Source organism: Rosa chinensis, chromosome 4 (genome assembly GCF_002994745.2).
Source record: "Rosa chinensis cultivar Old Blush chromosome 4, RchiOBHm-V2, whole genome shotgun sequence".
Lineage (NCBI taxonomy): Eukaryota > Viridiplantae > Streptophyta > Magnoliopsida > Rosales > Rosaceae > Rosa > Rosa chinensis.
Genome location: NC_037091.1, coordinates 32,855,854 through 32,881,326, shown reverse-complemented (window position 1 = coordinate 32,881,326; position 25,473 = coordinate 32,855,854). Strand labels below are relative to the sequence as shown.

The window sequence follows — 25,473 nt, the reverse complement described above, 5'->3', positions numbered from 1 at the left end:
GTGGGAGATTGTTTCCTCCTCCACATTGCAGAACAAGCATCCATTCTCAACAAAAACCCTCTTGGACACAAGCTGGCTAGCTGTAGGCAAGATTGAGGAGCAATCCTTCCAACTATGCACTTTAACTTTGGGGGAAGAGGAGCTTTAATTTCCATAGGCTTCTCCAAAGTGAAGTTTCAATCTGGGTAACTGAAGTAGAACCTAGACTTGGATGGAGCTCCGTGTAAGCAAGACGATAGGCACTGCTAGTTGTAAAAGACCCATGCTTGTCATGATGCCATACCCATCTATCATGTACCCTCCTATTACTGAAAGGAAGAGACAAAATGAGAGTTACTTCACTCTCTTCAAAGCAAGCCTTAATTAGGTGTTCATTCCAACCTCCAGAAGGTAAAATAAGCTCATGTACCCAAACTGGGGCCTCAGGATGAGGCACAAAAGCACGAAACTCATGGGGCCATGGGATCCATGGATCATTCCAAATATGATGGAAGCACCATCACCTACTTGCCATCTAATCCCTCTTTTTAAAATGTGGAGAGCCGAATAAATTCCACTCCAGCAGCCTGACAGGGATGAAGAGAGGTGAACTGACCTTAAATCCCCATTTGGGTAGTATTTTGCTTTATAAATCCGAGCTAACAACGATGTAGGATTGCGGAGGAGGCGCCATCCTTGTCTAGCCAGAAGAGCGAGATTATGTGCATGTAAGTCCCGGAAACCTAGACCACCACTTTCTTTAGGTTGACACAGTTTATCCCAAGCCATCCAGTGAATCTTCTGATTGTCTCCTTTACTGCCCCACCAAAATCGGGCACACATTTGATGCAACTTGTCGCAAAATTGTTTAGGAAGAAGGTAACAACTCATAGCATAAGTAGGCAAAGATTGGGCGACCACTCGGATTAGTAAATCCTTACCTGCACTACTAAGCATTTTACCTTGCCATCCCTCTAGCTGCTTACTGAGCCTCTCATAAATATAAGCAAAAGTTTCAGTCTTTTGATGCCCTACATAGGTTGGAAGCCCTAAGTACTTCTCATGCTTCGGAACAATAACCACACCCAAGAAGGAAGCTAATCCCTCTTGAACATCAACTGACACATTTTTGCTAAACACTATCTCACTTTTCTCAAAATTAACTCGTTGCCTTGAGGCACGCTCATAGTCATCCAAAACCTACTGTATGTGAAAACACTCTTCAATAGAAGCTTGCCCAAATAGCAAGCTATCATCAGCGAAAAGAAGATGGTGGATTGTGGGGCCCCCATGCAAACAGAAATACCTTGCAGAGCTCCTTGACTAATCTTACGTTGAAGAAGAGCAGAAAAACCCTCAGGACACAACAAAAATAGATATGGTGACAATGGATCCCCCTGTCTCAAGCCTCGGGTAGGAGACACATAACCCCGCGGTTGACCATTCACTAGAAAGGAGTATCGAACAGTAGTAACATACTGCATAACCACTTGAATCCATGATTCATCAAAGCCTAGTCGTGACAAGACAGCACGAAGGTAAGACCACTCCATCCGGTCATATGCCTTATTCATATCTAGCTTCAGTGACAACAATCCATCTCCTGATCTTGTATTATGAATGCAATGAGAGACCTCATTGGCAATCAATGTATTATCAATAATATGCCTGCCAGGGATAAAAGCACTCTGAAACGGAGATACAATCTCTGATAGAAAACTCTTTAATCTGTTAACAAGAACTTTAGAACAAATTTTGTAAATGACATTACATAGAGCAATTGGACGTAAATCTGCCATTCTTGTAGGGTGCTGCACTTTAGGAATCAAACATACATGGGTGTAATTGATCTCCCCAAGCATCTGACCAGTATGGAGGAAGTTTTGCACTGTTCTTGCAACATCAGTACCAATAGTGTCCCAGTACCGTTGAAAGAAAAGAGGCGGCATTCCATCCGGACCCGGAGCCTTGGTGGGATACATTTGAAAAAAACACTTTTCCTACATACATTAAGCTAATACTTAAATTTTTTAAATCTCCTTTCATGTTATAGTTTTTTGTTCTAATGCTTACTTTAATATATTTACGAAATTCTTTAATATTCATTACATAATTTAGAATGCAACATATAATTGCTAGGTTTTTGCTAAGGTCTACTTCAGCCGTTGTTACAGCTGCTTGTTGGTGATTATCCCATCTATCATCATATATGTATACTAATGCCTTAGTTCCTACTTGTGCTCTAGTTAATCCTGTTGTTCTGATTAATATAGTTCCTATATGAATTTGTGAATAGTTTGATTTTCTAATTTGCTCTATTGCTGGATTACTAAGTAAATTTAGTATCACTTATTTATCTATGCAACTTATTTCATATTGACTTATGCCACTGACAATGCTATTTCTATTTTCAAATCTTCATAATTGATATAAGTTATGTCTATTTATTTGTGATTTTAAAAATCCATTCCTAAGAAAGTCTTGTGCTTCTTCATTAGGATATATATCTTCGGTTCTTACTATTTCTTTTTCTTTTCTTCTAAAGAGTTCCATTTGCTATTATCAAGAGGATTTCTCTTTCTTTTTCTTATATTATTTGTGCCTAATGTTAAATTTTCTTTTTTATTAACTAATGATGGTAGTAATGATGCTGATGTGTTATTTAAAAGTTGATTAATTTCTGCTATTTGTTCTTCTGTGTGATCTACCTTTTCTGCTAGGTTTATTATTAATTGGATAACAATATTATTTTTCCTTATGGGAATATTATTACTAGGTACACTTGTTGTAAAGTCTGAAAATCCTACTGGTTCTTCATCAACTTAGCTAACTTCTTTTAATACTTTGATGTAATTATTATTATTATTTCTAGAATCGTTCATTAAACTAATAATCTATCTATTTTACTATGCAATTTTTCTACTTGCTATGTTAACTGTTTTTGTACTAATTTTATTTTCTGTACTTCTATTTTCAGCTGTTCTACAATTTCTAACGACTGCAATTCTACTTGCTTCGGCTTACTGTCAATGATGTCTACAAGCTCTTTTATTTCTTTTCTACTAGGAAACCTTTGTATATTTTTATTGTTATCTTCTAGTTGTGATTGTATAAAAGTTAAATTTTGTCTAATTATTTGTAGGGAATTTTTCTGAAAATAATCTAATACTTGGTCTAAGTTGTGATTATGCTTACTATGTTCTAATTTGATATTTTCTGCTTGACTAATTATAAGGTCTATACAATATTAATTAGTAGATGTTCTCCACTATGTAAAATATGCTTATTATTTTTCTGTGGAAAATAACAAACTAAAGTATTCTGATCTAGAGTATTTTACATTTTTGATGCTCTGTAATCTCTAAATTAAGATAATCAATCATAAAACTACAACAGATTTAAACATATGTAACAAACATATCGTATTTAAAGATAACGAAATCGTCTATTGCCCTAATAGTTGTCTATTGCCCCCCAATATAGGGTTGGACTGTACTGGATCTTAATCACAGGTTCAATTTTTTTCTTATTTTCTTACTAGTTGTGTTTATGACTTCTGTCCTCGATCAAGGTACTTTACTAATATAATTATACTATTATAATGTTAAACTAAAGCTCTGATACCAAATTTCAGGAGGGCTGTCCTAAATAAAAGTATGCCAAAATATCTACTAAATTTTATTAGTTATCTTGGCATGCATGTTAATTAAGACAAAATTCCTCAAAGATAATATGATCGTCAGTTTAGCAATATAATGGCATAATTATCTCAGTGTTTCCCTATTTTGGACTAGAAATCTACTAAGAAGACCAAATAATAAACAGATAAGATGAACCTACTTGATCATGCTAGTACAAACTGTACAGTCTTCTATGGAGTTGCAACAGAAAACACCGGTTAGATGCTTGTCTGCTTTACACGAACATGAACAAAATGTCAGCAACAACTACTGTTAATCATCGTGAACAGCTACTGCTCCATATTACAGCTACAGATTATGATAGGCTATGTACTGATGATTGTTGTTTATGGAAGATAATAAGTAGAAAGTATATGAACAGATGATATTATGAACAAAAGACTTTATTAATACTGAAAGTGTTTACAAAGGAAAGCAATCACTACTAGAATTATGCTCATAGACATCACGACAATTATATCGGTGAGAAATACACGCGATGTAAAACAATGTCATTAACATCGATTCCTCAAAAACTGATTTCTATGAATATAACTAACATTGCTTTTTATTGTTGACCGATGTCTATATTTTGAAACAAAAATTTTCAAAAACGCGGAAAAAGACTAAGTTAAAAATTTCAATACGCGGGGAACAAAAATTTCGTTTCCACACACTTGGTCAGTTTTCCCACTCTCTCTAGCAGCCCATTTTCATCCTTACTCACTATCTCTAACAAAACTGGAGACCCATCTCTCCGACTTTTCCTCAAAACCCTAGCCCACTCCTCCTTCCTCTTCCGCTCTCTTTTCACGGCCACCACCACCTCCTTCTCCTCCGCTCACTCCCGCTACTATCTCTCCAGCGGCATCGCCTCAGCTGGCAAGCTCTCTCTCTCTCTCTCTCTCTAAAACCCTCTCCGTCTCTCTCTGGGATTGACGAAGATGAAGTCTATGCCACACAACAATTTCTCATGGACACAATGGAGCCTCCCCAGTCGCCAAACCTAGCCCCGGCAAGCCTCCAAGGAGAAAAGCGCCTGCACCTTCAGATCTAACTATACGGCCTTGGATTCGAAGCCTTCGCCGGCAACTAAGTTGAAGAGTCTGTTGCCGCCACAGCCGCCGCCGTCAAATCCTCTCAAACAGAAGCTTGGGAAAGATTGGGTATTCACATTTTTTCAACCTTTCAAGAGAGACAACTCTCAGGCCAAGCGGTCTAGCATTTTCGAACTCTTGCGCCGGTAACTGATCGCATTTCGTCTCTCGAATCGAATCAGTTTGATTTTGTTTCGAAAGATTGCTTGCATTTCTCCTATACGTTCATGTTGATTTGAAATTCCTGAATCTTGTCTGTTTCGAAAGATTGCTTATCCTAAATCTTGTCTGTTTCGAAAGACAAGATTCTTGATTTTGTTTCAAAAGTTAGCTTATCCTGAATCTTGTCTGTTTCGAAAGATTGCTTGCATTTCTCCTATACGTTCATGTTGATTTGAAATTCCAAGTATTTATTTGATTTTAATTAGTATGTTTGTGAGCAGAGTTTGCTTAAGCTGTTCTTTGTTGCAGCGCTTTGCTTTCTCATTTTTGCTTGGCATACTTGATCATATTGCTTTGTCTTCTGGTATTCGGGATCATTGCTGGTGCTATTCACATGCCTATCCTGGCGTTTAACATCATCTATGGTAAGTTTGACCCTATTAATATGTGTTGGTATAGTTAGATATTGGTGATTTTGAAAGTTTTCCTTTGAATGCAGGTGTTCTTGTGGCTTTTGGAACTGGTATTATCGTTGGACTTATCTTGTCATGCTGCTATGTGGTGGGAGTTGTGCAGAGGGAGAACATGATTGCCAAGAATGTGGCTCTTGGCAACCGTCCTGCTCATTAATTAGGTAAGCTTGTAAATACTAAATAGTAACAAGATGTAGCATGCAGTAGAACTTTGTTATGGGATCTGGATGATGTTTAGCTCATCATTTTTTTGTTGACGGCACTCACTTCATAGTCGCAAACCATAACCTGACGGTGGTTGCAGCAGACGCAGCTTACACCGCGCCAATCTCAAGACCCTACATCACAATATCTCCTGGACAAACCATTGATGCCCTGTCGTTCACAGACCAACACACTAGATCTTTGAAAAGCGTAAGGCTGATCATGACACCACTGATAGGCATCATGTTGTGTAACTGCGATGTATCTGTCCTCATGTCTTGCTTGAACACATGGTGTTATCTATTACCTAGACTTGATACCTCTCTGAATGATTCTTCAATGATTAACCGGGTAGTAGACCCTATGTTTGAAGCAGCTTTTCAACTTGATCCTAATGGTAAGAGCTTCTGGGCTACGGATCTGTGTGTCAATTTGCTTGATGATTTTATATCAGCAAAATGTAAACCTCTAAACTATGACTATCTTGTGGATTTTCTTATTGTATGTAGTAGATTAGCACTATTAGTTTTGTACCACGATCCTTATATAACTGTATGTAGTGCTTCTATTTTTTAGTGCAGATACATTGTATCAATTATCTAAATTTCTGTTAATTGGCTTGTTTGTTTAGGTTCTGATTTTGGCAAGGACAAATCATTGAAGTTCCTGCAGCTCTGGATCTATCGAAGGTTGATAGAACAGATCTAATGAGAAAATTAGTATAGCAGTTACATGTCTAATGACTGTTGGATATATGTTGGTTGATCTTTTACCAATTTTTCTTCATTCATTTTCTCGAGCTCTTACTTCACCTGTAGAACTCAATCCATTTGCAAATATGGAATAAGCATTTTTTTTAATTCCATTTCTTCAGGCCTGGAGGAGTACTAGATATTTGTGTGTACATGTTTGAACTCTACAGGTTAGGCTATTAGTTTCAGACTTTCAGTTATGTTAGTTTGCTTGTTTTGATTTCTCATACTTTACGGACCAATTTTCTTTCCGTAAAGTTTGGCCACTTTTTCTGTGTTTGTAGTGTCTATAAACTGTGTTTCTTAAAATGATTTCTCTAGAGCTGCCTAGGTTGTAAGTGGAAGATAAACTAGGGAAAGAAGAGCCAGGCAGCCTACCGACTCATCCTGTATAGATTACTTGTAGTTTACCACTTTACTAGGCATGTGCATATCAATGTAATCATGATTTCTTACCAGGTACTTCCAGTAATTAATCTAAAGTTCTTGATCACCTTTATATTGTAAAAAGTGTTATCATAAGCATAAGCATCCAAAGATTTGCTTTGAAGGATAGAGATGCCAAGATTAAGTATTGCTTGGGAACTTAGTGTTCCATGATTGGTCTTGCATAGTGATATTGCTATTTTTTTACCAGTTCTTTAGCACAACCTTTAAGTAGCACACTAGCACACTATGTTACTTCTAGGGGGTGGATGATGTAGAAACCTGAATTTGATAATGTAATCTTTTAGGGGGTGGATGATGTATATTGAGATTTATACTCTTAAAATTGTTGATGTATTTCTGGATATAGGACGAAGGAGCAGCTGGGATATGTTGTTCAGTGTGACTGGGAGGTGATATTGGTGTTTTTGACTTTTATTTCATAGTTCAGTCGTCGGAGTACAACCCAATCTAGTTGCAGCGGAGAGTTGACAACTTTATCAATGGTCTGGAAGACATTTTGGTAAGCATTCGAGGTTCCTTTCATATACTGCTAGTGAGTAGTGCCTTAATAGCTAGATAGCAACAATAATAAGATAATGATAGGCTTAGTACTAGTTAAGCTTTTTTGATCAAAATTTTTGAATCAACATTTCATAAGCATTGTAATTCTTATGCTCTACTAATTCTTCTTCTTCTTTTTTTAACCAAGATGATAATCCTATGGTCTTGAAATTTGAGTTTCCACAATGCAAGATATACAAGTCATTTCTAGTTTTAAAAAGGATTCAATCAAGTGAACGAAAAAGTGAGTAGGCCTCATGGCTTTCCTTCTGCTGCCCGAAAGATGGATACTCGAAATGACCTACTTGCTGCGAGTGACCCAATTTCACTTCATTGTGCATTTTGTGTTGCTATATATATTGTGAATGTTTTGTCAATATGTTCGACTGGTTGTTATAATCAATATTTAGGAGTTGCAGAAATTGGGTTCTGATGGATGAAAGTTTTTGTTTTGAATTATGTGATTGTGAGTTGAATATCTAGTTTGCTGTTTGAGTTTCTGTTTCTTGGGATTTCTTTTGGTACTTGGAAGGAATGAGAAAGAGTTAAGGAGCAAGGAATATGTGCAGGGTTTTAGTTTTAATTTTGTACTATTGTATCTTCATAGCATTTGTGACTCTATTTTGCGGTAGTTTCTATCTGTAAAGTAGAAGCCTTTATTATGGTCATGGATTCTTAATACCTGTTGTCAATGACCTTAGTGTATTGGCCAGTTTAGGGACCATTCTTGCTGCGAGATTGAGTTCCTGTATCATTTAAATTACTGGAGATGTACTTGAGTTATATTTTGGCAATAGCAATATCACTATGCAAGGTCTCGGGTTCAATCGTAGTACATTAAGTTCCTGTTATTTAGAACAATTTTTGTACCAGTTCTTTAGCACAACCTTTAAGTAGCACACTAGCACACTATGTTACTTCTTTTCAAATGCAAGTCTTGATGCTAGGATAGGAATGTCTTGTAAGCTCAATGGCAGGCCAATGCTAGGATAGGAATGTCTTGTAAGCTCAATGCTAGGATAGGTAATAATTGGCCTGCCAACAGATTGTGTTATGGATGCTAGGATAGGAATGTCTTATAAGCTCAATGTATTTTTGTCTTTCCCTTTTCCTTTCCTTTCTTTCCTTCTGTTTTTCTTGTTATAGCTAATTGTTCATTTCATTTTATTTGCAGGTGAAAACAGAAGAACAAATGGAATATAAGTATGGCGAGGCTTGCTTTCGTTTCTGTTTCTAGTATTATGTACCATTTAGACTTAAATTTTTGTTTTATTTTGACATGTTATGCATAGAAATACTTGGGATGTTGTTATGTACTTTGAGCATCAACATTAATCAAAATGTATTTACTTACGATATGTATTCTCATTAGCAATAGTTACAAATCAGTTTATATATAACTATAAAAATGAAGTCATATAAGAACTAATACATCAGTTCAAAAAGAAAAAATTGATGTCCCATTAGCCAGTGGATAACAAAATATTAAGTAAGAAATGATGTAACACAACCCAATGAACATCGACTTATTAAGTAAGAAACGATGTAAAAAACCCAATGGACATTGAGTTATTAAGTAAGAAACGATGTAAAACAACGCAATGGATATCGACATTGTGTAAGAAACGATGTAAAACAAATCAATGGACATCGATTTATTAAATTAAAAACGATGTCTAGTATAAGTATGAACATCGGTGCCAATCTCAAAAACTGATGTTTAATAGAAAAATGGACATCACTTCATAAAAGGAAACGATGTTTAATAGAATAATGAACATCGGTCACGTAATACAAAAGAATGTAGATTCAATCTTAAATAGTGTGATATATGGCAAGTACCCATAAAGCTTATAAACAGCAGGCAAACTTCAAAAACACCGATGTGTAAGAGAATATAACACATCGTTTCTAGAATGAGTAACGATGTTAAAATGAATACTAGTGCTATTAGACCTATATTTCGTTAAGCATTAAATGCATTAATATGAAGGTTTAACAATATCTAAAAACACCAATTTGTGATCATAATAGCAGCTTAACATCAATTCTGGAACATAATCCGATGTTTATTATTATATGGGACATCGGTTTTTAACCGATGTCTATTTTTTTGCGATCTTTTACATCACCCACTAACACATGTGTACAAATTTTTTTTTTCCATCGGTTTCTGGCCGATGTATATGAGGAAAATTCTAGTAGTGAATTGGCACTGAGATTTTTTCTTCTTCAGCGTACTCCATTTGCTATCTAGTCAGCTTTCTTATACTAGCTCTAGATAGCTTTGTACAAAATCCACCGTAATTAAGGTGGTGATGCCTCTAAACAAACCTAATGACAGATGGAACTAGCATGCAAGTGTAGACAGCTTACCATGCACTAATAAACAACATGCATTACAATACCAATAGACTTCATGCAGAGAACTAATATACACATGTAGCTAAACAAAACAACAAATTAACATGCAATAGAAAACAAAGGCCGCTATACACGACATATGAGGCCAAAAATCTTTTCAGAAAATTTGTCCCTTTCCTTCAACTTGTCAAGAGCTTATCGTGAGGTCAGTTTTTCCATTTTTGAAGAAGTTTGTGTGAGTGAGAATTACCCCCCTTGGTAAATAGGTGAGTGGGAATTTCCCTTTTTTTTTTCATTTTTTTTTTTCATAAGAATAGGAAGAGATAAGAGTCTGAGATGCTGAAAATATGGGTGTTGATCAATTAAAGGTGTGGAGGGTGGCCATCCATGTTCCTCTTGACGTGATCGAAGAGAAAAAAGAAAAGATAAAAATTCTGTAAAATTGGGACCTACATAAAAGAAAACCCAAATAAATATTAAATAATTAGTTTGAATCAAAAGAAAAAAAAATTTAAATAATTATGCACCCACGCTTTGTGCTTGTGGATGGAACATATAGACGCCGACATTGAATATAGCGGTGGGTTTGACTGCATGAGGTCCATATACACAAATTTTTTAATTATCCTTTGCCCGCATGTGTTGTAATTGACAATAGATTATCAATCCTTTTTTAATTTTTTTTTTTTTTTTGGTCTGAAAGATACTTCCATTGAAAGCTATAAACGAGCAAAGAGCCTAAGAAACACAATAAGAACCGTAAATAAGGACAACAATGCTAGAAACATAAAAGAAAGGCACAGGCCGCACAGCAGCAAGCTGCAACAAAACCAGTTCAAAGGACCGGGATTTAGGGATGTGCCAAGAAAATAATGGTAGACACCTCGCTCAAAAAGTTAGGGAACATTCTTTCCAATAAGAAAGTGAAAGTCCAAAAACTTATCTTAACCAATAATAGAAGAAGATAGAAAAGGAAGAAGATAACAAGGCAAGTAGGTCAAAAGCATGATATTGCTTGTACGTTATTCAAGACACTGTTTTGGAACTTATCATCATCATGTGCACTACCAGAAGAGAATGGTAACCCGTGACACCACAGAGCAATAAGCATGGGGCTCATATAACATTGTTGCTCACGGGACTCCACCCACCATTCTTTCTTTGCCTATATAAACTCCACCTCCAGAACTCCAGCCTCCAAACAGCTCAATCCAAAAGAACTCGTTCATTCATCAAAATGGAAGCTGCTCGGAAGCTGGTGTTGGTCGTGGCAGCGGTGCTGGTGGTGGTTGCTTGCATTAATGTAGAGGTCTCCGATGCGCAGACCATTTGCAATGTGTCTGTGAATAACTTGATGTCCTGCAAGCCGGCCGTAACAAAACCTAACCCTTCCAGGCCGACCAAGACCTGCTGCTCGGTGCTGTCGCACGCCGACTTGAAGTGCCTCTGCTCCTACAGGAACTCGAACCTGTTGCCTTCTCTGGGGATTGACCCTAACCTTGCCATGCAGCTCCCTGCCAAGTGCAAGCTTCCTCACCCTGCCAATTGCTAGAGAGGCCCTTAATCTACAGCTACACTGTCAGATGTGGCTAGCTAGCTGAAGTTAAATAAAAGCTCTATATGTATGTATGATTAAGATGGGATTAATCTTGGAGTGAAATGCTTAATTAATTTCCTTAATGTTTGCTTTTCAGTTGTTCTAGCTGCTGCTGCTGGTCTTTGATTTTTTGTTTTGTTGTAATGCTTGTATCCCTCCAATTTTTTTTTTTTTTTGGTCTGGAAATAACTTCATTACGCCAAAAGGCAAGAGAAATACAGAGAAAGAGGAAACCAGAAACTAATTGAGGAAGAGAATACAACAGCCAATTAAATAAACTAAGCAACAGCCAACTAAAGCAACTAAGAAGGAGCTGCATCGCCTCAAAAGACCCGATCACAAGTTGAGGACGGAGGGCCAGGTAGACCATCGATCGTTTCTCAAGATATATAGATATCAAAGAGGTTGGGGGCCTATTGGCCCAATCCTGGGAGCACAACCTCAACTTAGCAAGCTTCGCCGCTGCGTTTGCAACACGGTTTGCTTCACGAGGGATCCAATTCCACTTGATCCCGTTGAACAGAGGCTTTAGGTGATTCACTTTGTCAATCAATGGAGAAATTCTCCAGTTTGGGCATAACTCTATATTATCTAGAGCACGGATAACTTCTTGACAATCACTTTCAAGGATGATGTTTTGTATCTTCATATGGGCAGCCAACTGGAGTCCCTTGAGTCAAATAGAACAAGGTTAAGAGTGAATTTTCTGATATATTATTCACCCATTCTGTGGTGTATATAAACAGACTACAATCGTACTATAACTATTGTGTACTACTGTACTACACAACATATACAAGGTAAGTAGTTCCAACAATATATTCCCTTGTAGACTATTCCTAATAGGGAACGATGACTCACACTAACACTCCCCCTCAAGTTGGCGCATATACATCAACCATGCCCAACTTGCTTAGTGAGTCATAAAACGCCTTCCTAGAAACTCCTTTGGTAAGTACATCTGCAAGTTGCTCTTCAGTTGGAACAAAAGGAAAGCAAATAATTTTGGCATCTAGCTTCTCCTTTATAAAGTGACGATCAACCTCCACATGCTTAGTACGATCATGCTGTACTGGATTCTGTGATATGTCAATAGTTGCCTTCTCCTTGGTAAGTACATCTGCAAGTTGCTCTTCAGTTGGAACAAAAGGAAAGCAAATAATTTTGGCATCTAGCTTCTCCTTTATAAAGTGACGATCAACCTCCACATGCTTAGTACGATCATGCTGTACTGGATTCTGTGATATGTCAATAGCTGCCTTGTTGTCACAATACAACTGCATGGTATTTTTGAGTTTGAAACCTAGATCATGTAACAGATTTCTCAACCACAACAATTCACACACTCCGTGAGCCATACCTCTATACTCGGCCTTAGCACTAGAACGTGCCACAACTTTCTGTTTCTTACTCTTCCATGTAACCAAATTACCTCCCACAAAAGTAAAGTAACCTGATGTCGACCTCCTGTCTATGATATTTCCAGCCCAATCTGCATCTGTGAATCCACAAACCTCAAGAATGTTGTTGTGCTTAGAAAACAATACTCCCCTTCCTGGAGCTGACTTCAAGTACTTCAGACGCATGACAGCATCCATGTGACTCTCACTCAGATTATGCATGAACTGACTCACCACACTCACTGCATATGCAACATCTAGTCTAGTATGAGCCAAATAAATCAAGCGTCCAACTAACCTCTGATAGCGAGCTCGATCAGTAGGTACCTGATCTGGATACTCAGCTAAACAATGATTCTGCTCAATAGGAGTATCAATAGGTCTGCAATCCAACAAACCTGTCTCTGTCAGCAAGTCAAGCACATACTTCCTTTGGCACAGATAGATTCCTTCTCTCCCCCTGGCTACCTCAATTCCTAAGAAGTACTTAAGCTCACCCAAGTCCTTCATCTCAAACTCAGAAGCTAGCTGTCTCTGTAGTCTATCCATTTCAACAGTATCATTACCAGTGATTACCATATCATCCACATAAATAATTAGAGCTGTTTCCTTCCCTTGTTGATGCTTGAGGAACAAGGTATGGTCTGAGTTGCTCTGTCTGTAACCAACCTTCCGCATGAATTGTGAAAATCTTCCAAACCAAGCACGAGGTGACTGTTTAAGACCATATAGAGATTTTCTCAATTTGCATACAAAATCACCAGGAGAAGCAACTACATACCCCGGTGGAAGGCTCATGTACACTTCATCGGCTAACTCTCCATGAAGAAATGCATTCTTGACATCAAACTGTTGGAGTGGCCAATTTAAACTAGCAGCGAAGGAGAGCAGAACCCGAATAGTATTCATCTTGGCAACAGGAGCAAAAGTTTCATCATAGTCTATACCATACGTCTGAGTAAATCCCTTTGCTACAAGGCGTGCTTTGTACCGATTCACTGATCCATCTGCATTATGCTTCACGGTAAACACCCAACGACAACCTACAACCTTCTTGCCTTGTGGTGGAGGCACAAGTTGCCAAGTATTGTTCTTCTGCAACGCCTCCATCTCTTCATCCATTACTTTCCTCCACTTTGGATCCCCCTATGCATCATGCACTTTGTTAGGTACTGATACAGCAGATATTTGATTCACAAATGATTCATATGACTTAGACAACCTCCTAGTGGACATATAGTTGGCTACTGGGTATTTTGATTTGGCAGTAAGAGTAGGTTCATATCTTTTGGCTGATTGACCTCGAGTGGTCCTATGTGGTAACACATATTGCTCAACATTAGACTCACTACTACTAGTATCAGTGGATGGACATACCTCAAATGGGTGATCTTCAGTACCAGGAAGTTGTGGGTCAGGGGTAGAAGCGATGGCAGGAGGGGCAAATGTGTCTTCAACCTCATTCTGAGTGAGGTTAACTGGTGCTTGGATGTGTGGAGTTTCTACTGCTGGAGGCGGCGTGCTAATAGTCTCAACCGGATCCGTCAAAATACCTCATGGCTGTGTGACTGGTGCTTCTCCTTCTGATTCCTCCCCTTCTCCATGATATAGCTCTTCAAAATATGAAGTCTCCCCCTGAAGAGTTGTATCTGAAGAGGAAAAATAACTCATGTCTTCAAAGAAAGTAACATCCATAGTGACATAATACTTTCTGGTTGGTGGATGACAACACTTGTACCCCTTCTGATAGCCTCTGTAGCCAACAAACACACACTTAATGGCCCGGGCATCCAACTTAGACCTCTGGTTTTTTGGTACATGGACAAAAGCAACACACCCAAAAACACGAGCTGGAAGATTATGAAATGAGGGTAAAGAGACATGAGAGGCGAGAACCTCAAATGGAATTTTTCCCTGAAGGACACTATATGGAAGACGATTGATAAGATGAGAGGAAGCATGTATAGCATCGCCCCAAAGATACTTAGGCATATGAGCACTAAAAAGAAAGGCACGAGCCATATCAAGTAAATGACGGTTTTTCCTTTCGGACACCCCATTCTGTTCTGGTGTTTGCAGACACGTGGTTTGGTGAACAATCCCATGGGTTGTAAAAAACTCTTGGAACACATGGTTAACATACTCCCCCCATTGTCAGAACGAAGGACTTTAATGGTGCTATGATATTGTGTTTGAACAAGATTACGAAATGTTTGAAAAGCAGGGAAGACTTCATCTTTGGTTTTAAGAAGGGCAACCCATGACAATCTCTTACAATCATCAATAAACAACACAAAGTATCTCATACCTGATACAGTGGGCTCTCTAGAAGGTCCCCAAACATCAGAATGAATCAACTGAAAAGGAATAACACTTTTATTAGAAACACTAGGAGAATAAGTAGCACGATGACTCTTGGCCAAAACACATGTTTCACAATGTAAAACAAACTCATCCACACCAATAAACAGAGTAGGCATGGTTTTTTTCATAAGACTAAAAGATGGATGCCCTAACCGGCGATGCCACAACCAAATTTCACTTAACTTATCAGAATTCGAAGTCAAAGCGGCTTGGGACTGTGCTCCTGGTTTCTCTCCTGCGTATGTCTGATCCAGATGGAACAACCTGCCCCTCAGATACCCCCGACCGACTATCTCCCTGGTGAGAAGATCTTGAAAAATCACATGCATAGGATAAAAGGTTACAGAGCATTTAGACTCAGTGTTCAACTGTGGAACAGATATCAAGTGATGAGATAAGTCAGGCACATATAACACAATATGAAGTTCTAAAGTGGGAGTAATATGCACTGACCCTGACCCTAACACAGGAAAAGCCTCACCATTGGCATTAGTTACATAAGACACTGGTGGTGTTAATGCTCAAGTCCGGCGGTAGCCGATTCCTTATTTAACGCGGGTCCGGTGGGCGGACCGCTACTCCCAGGATTAGGTGATTCCTATTGCTGCAACATGATAGACAGGGCGTCAGAGGGAGACCGCGTTGGGCGGTCTTCACTTCTCCGATGCCTAAGTCAGTCACTGTATGCGCAGCATAACAATAAATGAGTAGTAATTGCATAATTAATGAGGAGAGAGGAGATGACCTTTTATAGGCGAGGAAGGGGTTGATCTTCTTCTTGTTTCCGATGTGGGACTGCTGTGCTTCGATTCCCAGCGTCAGGGGCTTCTGATGCTATCTTGACGCGGCGCGTGGCGGCGCGTCAGCGGTGATCTAGGGGCGGTCCGGGGCTCGAGCGGTAGCCCGCCTGGCCGTGACTTCGCAGGTCATCCCCTTGGTGAGATTCGGTATCTCCGGCGGTACAATGAGCGTGGCTCATTATAGCTAATTATGCTCGTTCTAGCGTATGTAGGTACAGGTGGGGAAGACAATTCAATAAAATACGATTTGTCATAAGTCATATGCTCGGAAGCACCAGAATTAATAATCCATGTATCAGAACCAACAAAGTTAGAAACCTTTAAAGCCATACCAATCTTACCCCGACCAGCTATAGAGGCTGTAGGAGTATCCCCACCTGCTGTATGATGATCTTGTCCAGCCACTCCATAGAAATCTGGTTCTTGGACCAATTGACCAGCAGCTGCTTTTGGCTTAGGACGATAACCTTGTTTTTTAGGTTTGAGGTGCGGATTCAGTTTCCAGCAATTCTCTCGAATATGCCCAACATCGGTGCAATAAGAACACTGAGGACGAGGACGATTAGCAAAGCCTGGTGGAGGTCCTTGCTGATGAACTGGGACTGATCTCTGCTACTGAAGAAAAGGTACTGGTGCCTGAATAGCTAGGCTGGATACTTCAACTTGTGCCTGTTTGAGACTTTCTTGCTAAGACTCATCCTTACGAATGTATGTAAAAGCTGTGGTCAAGCTTGGAGGATCTGGCATTCTAAGCAATTCTCCTTTGGCACTGTTATGTTTGGCATCAAGTCCTCGCAAGAATGCATGAACCCACTCAATTTCCTTTTCTTTCTGGTACCATGTAATATCCTCCTAGTTCTTGATCTTGCAAGGACGCTTCTGATCAATTTCAGCCCATACATTCTTTAGCTTGGTAAAAAACATTGACACTGGTTGCTCATTCTGTTGCATTCCTGCAGCTTTGCACATCAATTCATGAACCTGTATAAAATCAGACTCATTTGTATAGAGATCTCCCAATGTCTTCCATATCGCCTCAGCAGTTTCACATTCCTCCACCATCTGTAGCACATCATCAGTCATGGCTCGAAATAGAATCGACATTACAAACCCATCATCATCTTTCCACTTAGCATAGGCCTCCTTATCATCTTCACTAGGAGCCTTGATTGTTCCAGTCACATGCCCCATTTTGTGTATCCCACTGAGATAAACAGACATAATCTTCTTCCATGTTCGGAAATTGGTACCAGTGAGTTTGGTACCCCCAAAAGAACCACCTTCTGAGCTCTTGACAGAGACTTCAACCCTTTGGACCTCATTGGTCTTAGAACTCTAATCTTCACTGTCATCACCACCCATTGCAATAATACAATAGAAAAATACACAAATCCCAAAGTACGCAGCGGAAATAAGAATAGTAACAGTTTTTTTTTTTTTGGAACTGTTTGACTAAGTTGAATGGGTTGACGGAGTTGAGACGAGTTGACTCACTGACCGAGTTGAGACGAGTTGACTCACTGACCGAGTTGACCGAGTGAAGAGATCGATCTGGAATCGCCAGAGTTTGGGCAAGGATCGTGGTCTGGGCAGGTGCGATCGATCTGGAATCCTCCTGAGTGAGCAAGAACGACGCCGGGCTGGATCAAGAACGACTCCAGGCTGGATCAAGAGAGCCCGATCTGGATTAACGAGAGGAGCGGCGGCGGTCTTGGGCTGAAGACGAAGCTGACTGGACAAAAGGAGCGACGACGGTCTTAGGCTGAGGACGAGGCCGTCTGGACTAGAGGAGCAGTGGCGGCCTTGGGCTGAAGGCAAAGCCAATCGTAGCTGTGAGATGAGGAAGTTGACCGTGAAGAATGGAGATGTCTGCCAACAGTTGGAGAATGACGTCGTCTAACCCACAGAGGGTTCTAAGTCAATTGTCTTCCTCGTATTGAGAGAAGACTAAAGAAGAAGAAAAAGAGACAAAGTCCTTTGGATCTTTGCTCTGATACCAAGTCAAATAGAACAAGGTTGAGGGTGAATTTTCTGATATATTATTACATCCATTCTGTGGTGTATATAAACAGACTACAATCGTACTACAACTATTGTGTACTACTGTACTACACAACATATACAAAGTAAGTAGTTACAACAATATATTCCCTTGTAGACTATTCCTAATAGGGAACGATGACTTACACTAACACCTTGACCACTGCATCTACTTCTACTTCAATAGCCGAGTTGTGGCTACTGTGCAAACTAGCTCCGGCTATCGAGAATCCTCTGTGGTTCCTGATAATAACCCCCATCCCACTTTTATGACTATTTTCATCCCAGGCGCCATCAACATTGACTTTAGAAAAAGGGGGGGTTGGGGGATACCACTGATGTCTTTGATTAGGGATGTGGCTTTCCATGCTTGTGGTAGGGACCGGTTCATGGATTTCAAACCACTCCATGTAGCTTCTATTAATTTTAACAATGACAGCAAGTGGGTTTGGTTTCTCATGCTTCATAACCACTTCACATCTGTGTTTCCAGATCTCCCAAAGGTGAAAGCAAATAAGTTGGAAAAAGTCAACTTGGCTATTGGAAAGAAAATCACCTTTCTTATGGATTTCAAGAAGCCAATCTTCCAAAGAGCTAATCTTCTTCTTGTCAGGGGCATAGCCAAGCGAGCAACCAAACCAAACTGCTGACGTCCAGGGGCAGAGGAGCAGGCAATGCTCGGTATCCTCTGGGTACTCTCCACAAATAGAACATAGGGGGTGGGTAAAATCTTTCTTTTGAAAAGGTTCCAGCCCCTTGGAAGAGCGTTAAACATGGATCTCCATAGGAAATTAGAGATCTTTGGCAAGTTTCTTGGGTGCCAGACTAGTTTCCATATCTTGTGGTTTATGAGATGAGAAGATGAGGGCTTATAGCTAGGGGGCTCTTTAGGTTTGGAACTCAACTTTTTGTAGCCACTTTTAGGAGAGTAGGCCCCTCCTTATTGTGAGGCCAAACAAGTCTGTCATCCTCATGAGCATCACCAATGGGGATGGCCTTAATTGCCACTATGTCACCTTGCTCCAGGAAAGGCTCTAGGTGAGAAATATTCCACTTTCTGTCCTCATCAATAACCTCTGAGACTAGAAGGGGGGTGAACCTATTTGAAGTGTCCGTAGGGATAATTAAACCACCATTTTGGTTCAGGACCCATCTGTCCTTCCGCACATCTATACTCTTTCCATTCTTTACTTGCCATAGTGCATTATCAGCAATAACATCTCTCCCTGCAAGGAGACTGTTCCAAACCCAAGAGGGTCTAGAACCTTTCTTAGTGTTGAGGAAGGACGAGTTGTTGAAGTACCTGGCTTTTAAAATTCTTCCCCACAATGACTTGGGGTTGTTGATGAGTCTCCAACACTGTTTTGCTAAAAGGGCCTTATTATAAGTCTGCAGGTCTTTAAACCCAATACCTCCCTCAGCTTTGCTCTTGCAGAGATGATCCCAAGCCCTCCAGTGGATTTTTAGTGTGCATCCGAAAAACCCCACCAAAATTTTGCTATATCGGAATTGATAGCTTTGCATAGAGTAACCAGCATCAAGAAAATCGACATGGGGTAGGCTGGCACCTCCATACCAACAACCTTGATTAGAGTTTCTCTTCCGACTTGAAAGAGAACATTAGCCTTCCAGCCATCCAGTTTCTGTTTGATTCGTTCCCAAATGTAAGCTAAAGCCTCTCTCTTGGAGTTACCCCAGTGAGTAGGAAGTCCAAGATAAACCCATGGTTCCTCAGAGATTGGGACACTGAGAGCATTTGCAATATCGTCTTAGACCACCTGTGGGGTGTTGGCTGAGAAGAAGAGGGAAGACTTGTTAAAATTGATTGATTGGCCCGAAGCTAGACAGTACTCGTTGGGGATTGTACTGAGAATTCAGCAGTTTGACACTGTAGCCTTCAAGAAAAATAACGCATCATTTGCGAAAAGAAGATGGGATAAGCCAGGGCACTTCGCACTCAGTTTCAGGCAATGAAGCTGCTTGTTCAAGATGGCTGCAGATATATTTCTTCAGAGCACTTCTCCCACAATCAAAAAGAGATAGGGGATAGAGGGTCCCCTTGTCTTAGACCTCTAGAAGGGTTGAAGTATTGTCCTTGCTTTCAATTGATAGTGATCGAGAAAGAGACCGAGGTTACCAATTTCATAATCAAATTGACCCAGCCAATGTTAAAGCCAAACTTCAGAAGCGCAGCCTCCAAGAAATCCCATTCTACCCTATCATAGGCCTTATTCATATCTAGCTTTAGAGCAAGCTCATGATCCGATTTCGAGTTTTTCAACTTTAGATAATGATAGGCTTCATGAGCTAAAATGAGGTTGTCCTGAATTTGTCTTCCCGGAACAAACGCATTTTGATGCTTAGAGATGATTTGTGGTAGGATAGGTTTCACTCTGTTGGCAAGAAGTTTTGCTAAGATCTTGCCCGAGTTGTTGCACAAACTGATGGGCCGGAATTGGTTGAGAGATTCTGGGGAGGAACCTTCGAAATTAGGACAATATTAGTCCTGTTTAAATTGGTCACCGAGGCCTCCCCGTTGTAGAAGCAAGAAACTACATTGTTGATGTTTTCATGAACAATGGCCCAATACTGGCTGTAGAAAAGGCCGGGGAAACCATCATGTCCTGGGGCCTTGAAGGTGCCTAGTTGTTTAGTAGCCTTGTGAATTTCCTCCAGAGAAAAGGGCTTCATGAGGCTATGATTTTGTTCCGGAGACACGCTAGCATGGACATTATCCAGGGTAGAGCCCCAGCTTCTAGGGCCTGAGGAAGTGTAGAGCTTTCCAAAGAAAGTGCCAAATTCCTCTTTGATCTACGATTCACCACTGATCCAGACGTCGTTACCAAGGCAGAGGCTACTTATCCGGTTTCGTTGTCTTCTTTGAATGGTGGTAAGATGAAAAAATTTGGTATTTCTATCACCATTCAGTAACCAGTTGACTCTAGATCTCTGTTTCCAAAAGGACTGTTCCAGCTTCCAAGCTTCTCCCAAGTCTCTGATGATCTCATTCACCCTTCCTCTTAAGTTAGATAAAATAGGCCCATTTTGAATGCCGCTAAGCTCTCGATTTAGGGCTTCAATAACGGACTTGTTATTTGGGTACTTCTTTCTACTCCATTTGATCAGATTCTTCCTACAGGAGGACAGGTTTGAGTCCCAGAGCACAATCGGATTAGAGTTTCTACCGGACTTCCAAGACCTGGTGACAATCTCTTCACATTCAGGGTCTCCGCCCAACTAGCCTTAAATCTGAAGGGTTTAGGGCCTTTGGGTAACCGAGGGTGGGTGTAGATGACAAGAGGACAATGATCTGAGCCTACCCTTGGCTCATGGTGAACAAACGAATCTGGCCAGGAGCAAAGCCAGTCCGCATTTCCAATGGCCCTATCCAACCTTTCCCTAATAATCTACTCAGCCTCCTCTATGCAATTCTCCCAAGTAAATTTCGGACCCGTGAAACTTAGATCGAATAACCCATGCCTATCCATGAAAATTTTCAAGTATCTGATTCTGTTCCAGTGCCAAGGAATTCCACCCTCCTTTTCATCATTTGAGACTAGTTCATTGAAGTCTCCCACACAAATCCAAGGGCCCTCATGAGAACTGGAGATATGGTTTAAGGAAGACCAGAATTGGGCTTTTTCTTCAAGATAAGGAGGACCATAGAAAAAGGTGAATCTGATAGAGGCATTGAGATTTGAGAAATTGATCATAGTATCAATAAGGTCTTTACCTGTGGATATTACCTCCACCTTCACCTCGAGACCCCACCAAAGAGCCAAACCTCCAGAAGATATGAGAGATGGCTTAAAGGTGATTCCTTTATTGAACTTTAGCTGTTGTCTCAGATTGTTAACTCTGAAGCAAGATTGCTTTGTCTCACACAAGAATACCACGGAGGGAGACTGGGAGCGAATGAGCTCCCCAAGTTTTTGGACTGTCAAGGCTCGTCCCAGACCTCAACAGTTCCAAGAAAGGATTTGACTCATTGTCTCCGTGTGGCTGTTGGCTAGCCACCACTGCCCTGGAGTGGAGATTGTCCCTCTAGATCATTGAGTTGAGTGCATACATCAAGATCGCCAGCTTCAGCAGAATCATCTAAAATTTCCACTCTGATCTCCTGGAATTCTCCCAAGTTTAAGCTAGTACTTGGAAAGCTTCGAGCTTTTCTCCCTTCTGGGTCACTTTGAACTTCATGGAGACCTCTTCTGATTCTAGGGGAGCCAAATCCCACTCTACCACCTCTATGGTTGCGGCCTCTGCCTCGGGTTCGCCCTCTCCCCCTTATCTGAACAGGAGTAAAAGGGGCTGGAATTGGAATAAATGGGTCAGAGTTTTCCCCGGAATCTAAAAGCTCCTCCTGGGAAGAGATAAGCCTTGTTTTGAAATGTCTGGGGGGTTGCGTCAGAGTTCACATGGGAAGAGGATCTTTTGGCTGGCTTGGGAATTGGGGCTAAAGAGGTGAATTTGAGTGGGCATGGGGTGGGTTTGTAGGATAAGGAATCATTGTGTGAATCGGAGTAGTGGGTGGAGTGGTTGGAAGGGCATAAAGTGGTTTCGATAGGTTCTTTGCCCTTACTAGGAGAGCGAGGCAGATTGGGGTTAAAGGGACGGCCTACTACTACCTCAAGACCAACGTCTTCCACAGCTGAGGGGTTGCAATTTGGGCCTGAAATAGGAGGGAGGCTTAGGGGCTTGGGCCTGGTGGATGCAGCTCTTGGGCCCAGGATTTGACTAGTAGGACTTGGTGAGTAAGTGGGGTTGAGTTGTTCCACTTTTTTTGTCCACTCCACATGTGTCTTTGTTGTAGTGACCGCTACCTTCATCCAATGAGGGATGGGGAAGGGGTTGATTCTTGGCTCTATTTTCCTGATATCATGCATGCCAAGACAAGGAGTAAGGCTAGGATTTTGAACCCTCACGGGAGCGACCATATTATTTGAATTGGTCGAGCAGTCAACATCATCTGGTTCGGTGAACAAGGGTACCGTCACATCGCAATCAGCTAACGTTGTTTCTGCCCTCTGGTTTTGTGAGCTACTACTTGTACCAGTCTAAGGTTTGTATGGGGAACTGAGACCAAGCTCCTTGAACCTCCTTGTTTTGGGTTTCCTCCGTTTAACCCTTGCAAGACGATCGAGCCAAGATTGCTGCTTGATAGTGAATGTCTTCCTCTTCATCCAAGGACCATACCAGATGTTTTCTGGTTAGCCTTCATCCGGGTTGACGGTCCTGAAATTCTTGCAAACATCCATGTGGTGCCCCAGACGACCACATTTGTAGCAAAAATCGCAGATCCCCTCATATGTGTAGTCTACTCTGGTTTTGGTATACTCATTGAGAGGAAGCCAAAAGCTAGTGGGTAGAGGGTTTCTAGCATCCAACAAAACCTTAACTCTGAGGTAGCCCCTTAGGGTTGCGTCAACCTTCTCTGCATCCTCAAGTTCTAACACGGTTCCAATTTCTGATCCAATCAGCATAGCATTCTTGGGGTTCATTTTCTCATAGGTAAGACCCGAGATTTGTACCCAATACCAAACTTTATGAAAGTGAACATCATTTATGGTAAGGTTGGGTAGCCATCTAACCACATTGAACCTCATGTTGTCGACGTGCCATGGACCTCCGTCTAGCAAGATTTTGGCACCCTCTGGAGATGTTTTGATGGAGAAGAGGTTGTGGTGCAGGTGGGCAATTTTGAAGACTCTTATATCCTTCCAGGAGCTTCTGAGGGAGCCCTTGATGCCACCAATATTTGGAACCACATCAGCAATTATTGCTCCAAGTAAAGACACCTCTTGTTCAACATCGTCTAGGCAGCAAGTGTTCTCCAATTTGGAGGCCAGATGGTCGTGGGAGGGCATTATGGGCCAGATCTGGGAGACAGGGAACAACTCTGTTACCTCAAAGGAGGTATATATAGGGAAAAGCTACCATGTGTGGGTAGAGAAAGAGAAACCTCCAAAAATTGGAGAGACGAAAAGCTAGCTACCATTGGGTAAAGGGTAGAGCAAAGCGATGGTGGAAACTGAGAATGGGAGACATTATAGTCAGGTGGGCCAAATCATTTGGACAGTGAAGGAATAGGGAGGATGAAATCAGTAATGGTGATTGATGTGTGGGGAGAAGGTTCTAAGGTAGTGAAAAGGTACTCCAGGGTTGGAAGGGGAGGGGGTAAGAAATGTTAGAGAGAAGGGGGAGTCTCTCTCTCTCTAGAAAAACTCATGATGGCTTGCCATTACCTTCAACACAAATAATTTTATTGGATGTGCTGGAAGGGAGCAATTCTTGTTATAATGCTTTGGATTTTGAATGTAGGCCGTGTAATGCAATAAGCTTTACTAAGATAAGCCTAGTGAAAGACCAAGCTAGTTTTCACCCAAAACAATTTTGACTCTAAAAAGAAACTAAAAACCTAAAAGACTAACAAATTTTTTTTAATTTTTTTCTTCTTTTTTTTTTTAACAAACAATTTAAACTCAAACTAAAATTCCTAAATCTCTTCCCCCACACTTAATTTCTACTTTGTCCTCAATGTAAATCAATTTAAAAGCATGCAAGGCAAAAATAAAAGCATAGGCTTAAATTAAACATTCACAGACCGTTCCGTAGTGAGTCGGACTGTGGTGGGTATTGGAGTGGTGTTTTGAGATGAGTCTGGAAGCTTTAAAGGGGTGTGCTCTAATCTTCTGGCTCATCTACGCTAGGGGCTGAACCTCCCAACTTGACTGGGTTCCAAATTTTTTTTTAAAGCATAGGTAAAGTGATTTCGAAAGAAATAAAAACCTAAAACAAATATATGGAGCATAAATTTCAAAATTAAAACGAGTAAGGGATTAAGAAATCAAATTTGCTTTGGTGATCTCCTCCACAGCTACGGTTGAATTGGGTTGCCTCCCCAACAGTGCTTGAATTTAACATCATTCAGCCAAACAGAGTTTTTTTTTTTTTTCAATCCATTGGGAGATGGCGCACCATGGAGGTACTCCACCTCCACGCTGCTTTCCTTAAATGCCTCATAATATGACTTCAAGCGATGGCCATTCACTTTGAACTCGTGGCCTCACTTCGAATTTGTACAGCACCATGAGGAAAAACATGAGTAATAGTGAAAGGACCAACCCAACGAGAACGAAGCTTACCAGGGAAGTGTTTAAGACGAGAGTGAAATAATAAAACTTTTTGGCGTTCATCCATAACTTTATGCTCTTGCTTTGTGACCAGTTGCTGACTGAGAAACAGACTTGATTGACCGCTTGTTCCCACCAAATTGAGGCACGATCCGTGATATAGAAAAAAAAAACAAATGAAGGGCATTCCATATGCTTCTGCAGTTGGAAGCTTGATGTATGCCCAGACGTGTAGATGGCCAGACATTGTCTATGCTATGGGTTTACTAGGTAGATACCAAAGCTCATCGAACTGAACTTGTAGAGTGAGCGAACTTGTGCCTCTGCAAGTATTTTTCCACGAATCATCTTGTCATGAAAAGCCTTTGTTTTTTTTTTTTGGTAAATTCTTGAGTTCTCGTAAGCATCATTATGAATTTCTTCCAACTCATTCACTTGAAG

At 40.6% G+C, this 25,473-nt stretch overlaps 1 protein-coding gene across 1 annotated transcript; it reads left to right on the top strand.

Annotated features, from left to right (window-relative positions):
• The first annotated feature begins 10,938 nt into the window (after nt 1–10,938).
• On the top strand, nt 10,939–11,253 carry LOC112199140 (putative lipid-transfer protein DIR1). Its single transcript, XM_024340191.1, has one exon. It carries the CDS (start codon nt 10,939–10,941, stop codon nt 11,251–11,253), a length of 315 nt encoding a protein of 104 aa, XP_024195959.1.
• Nucleotides 11,254–25,473: the final 14,220 nt, after the last annotated feature.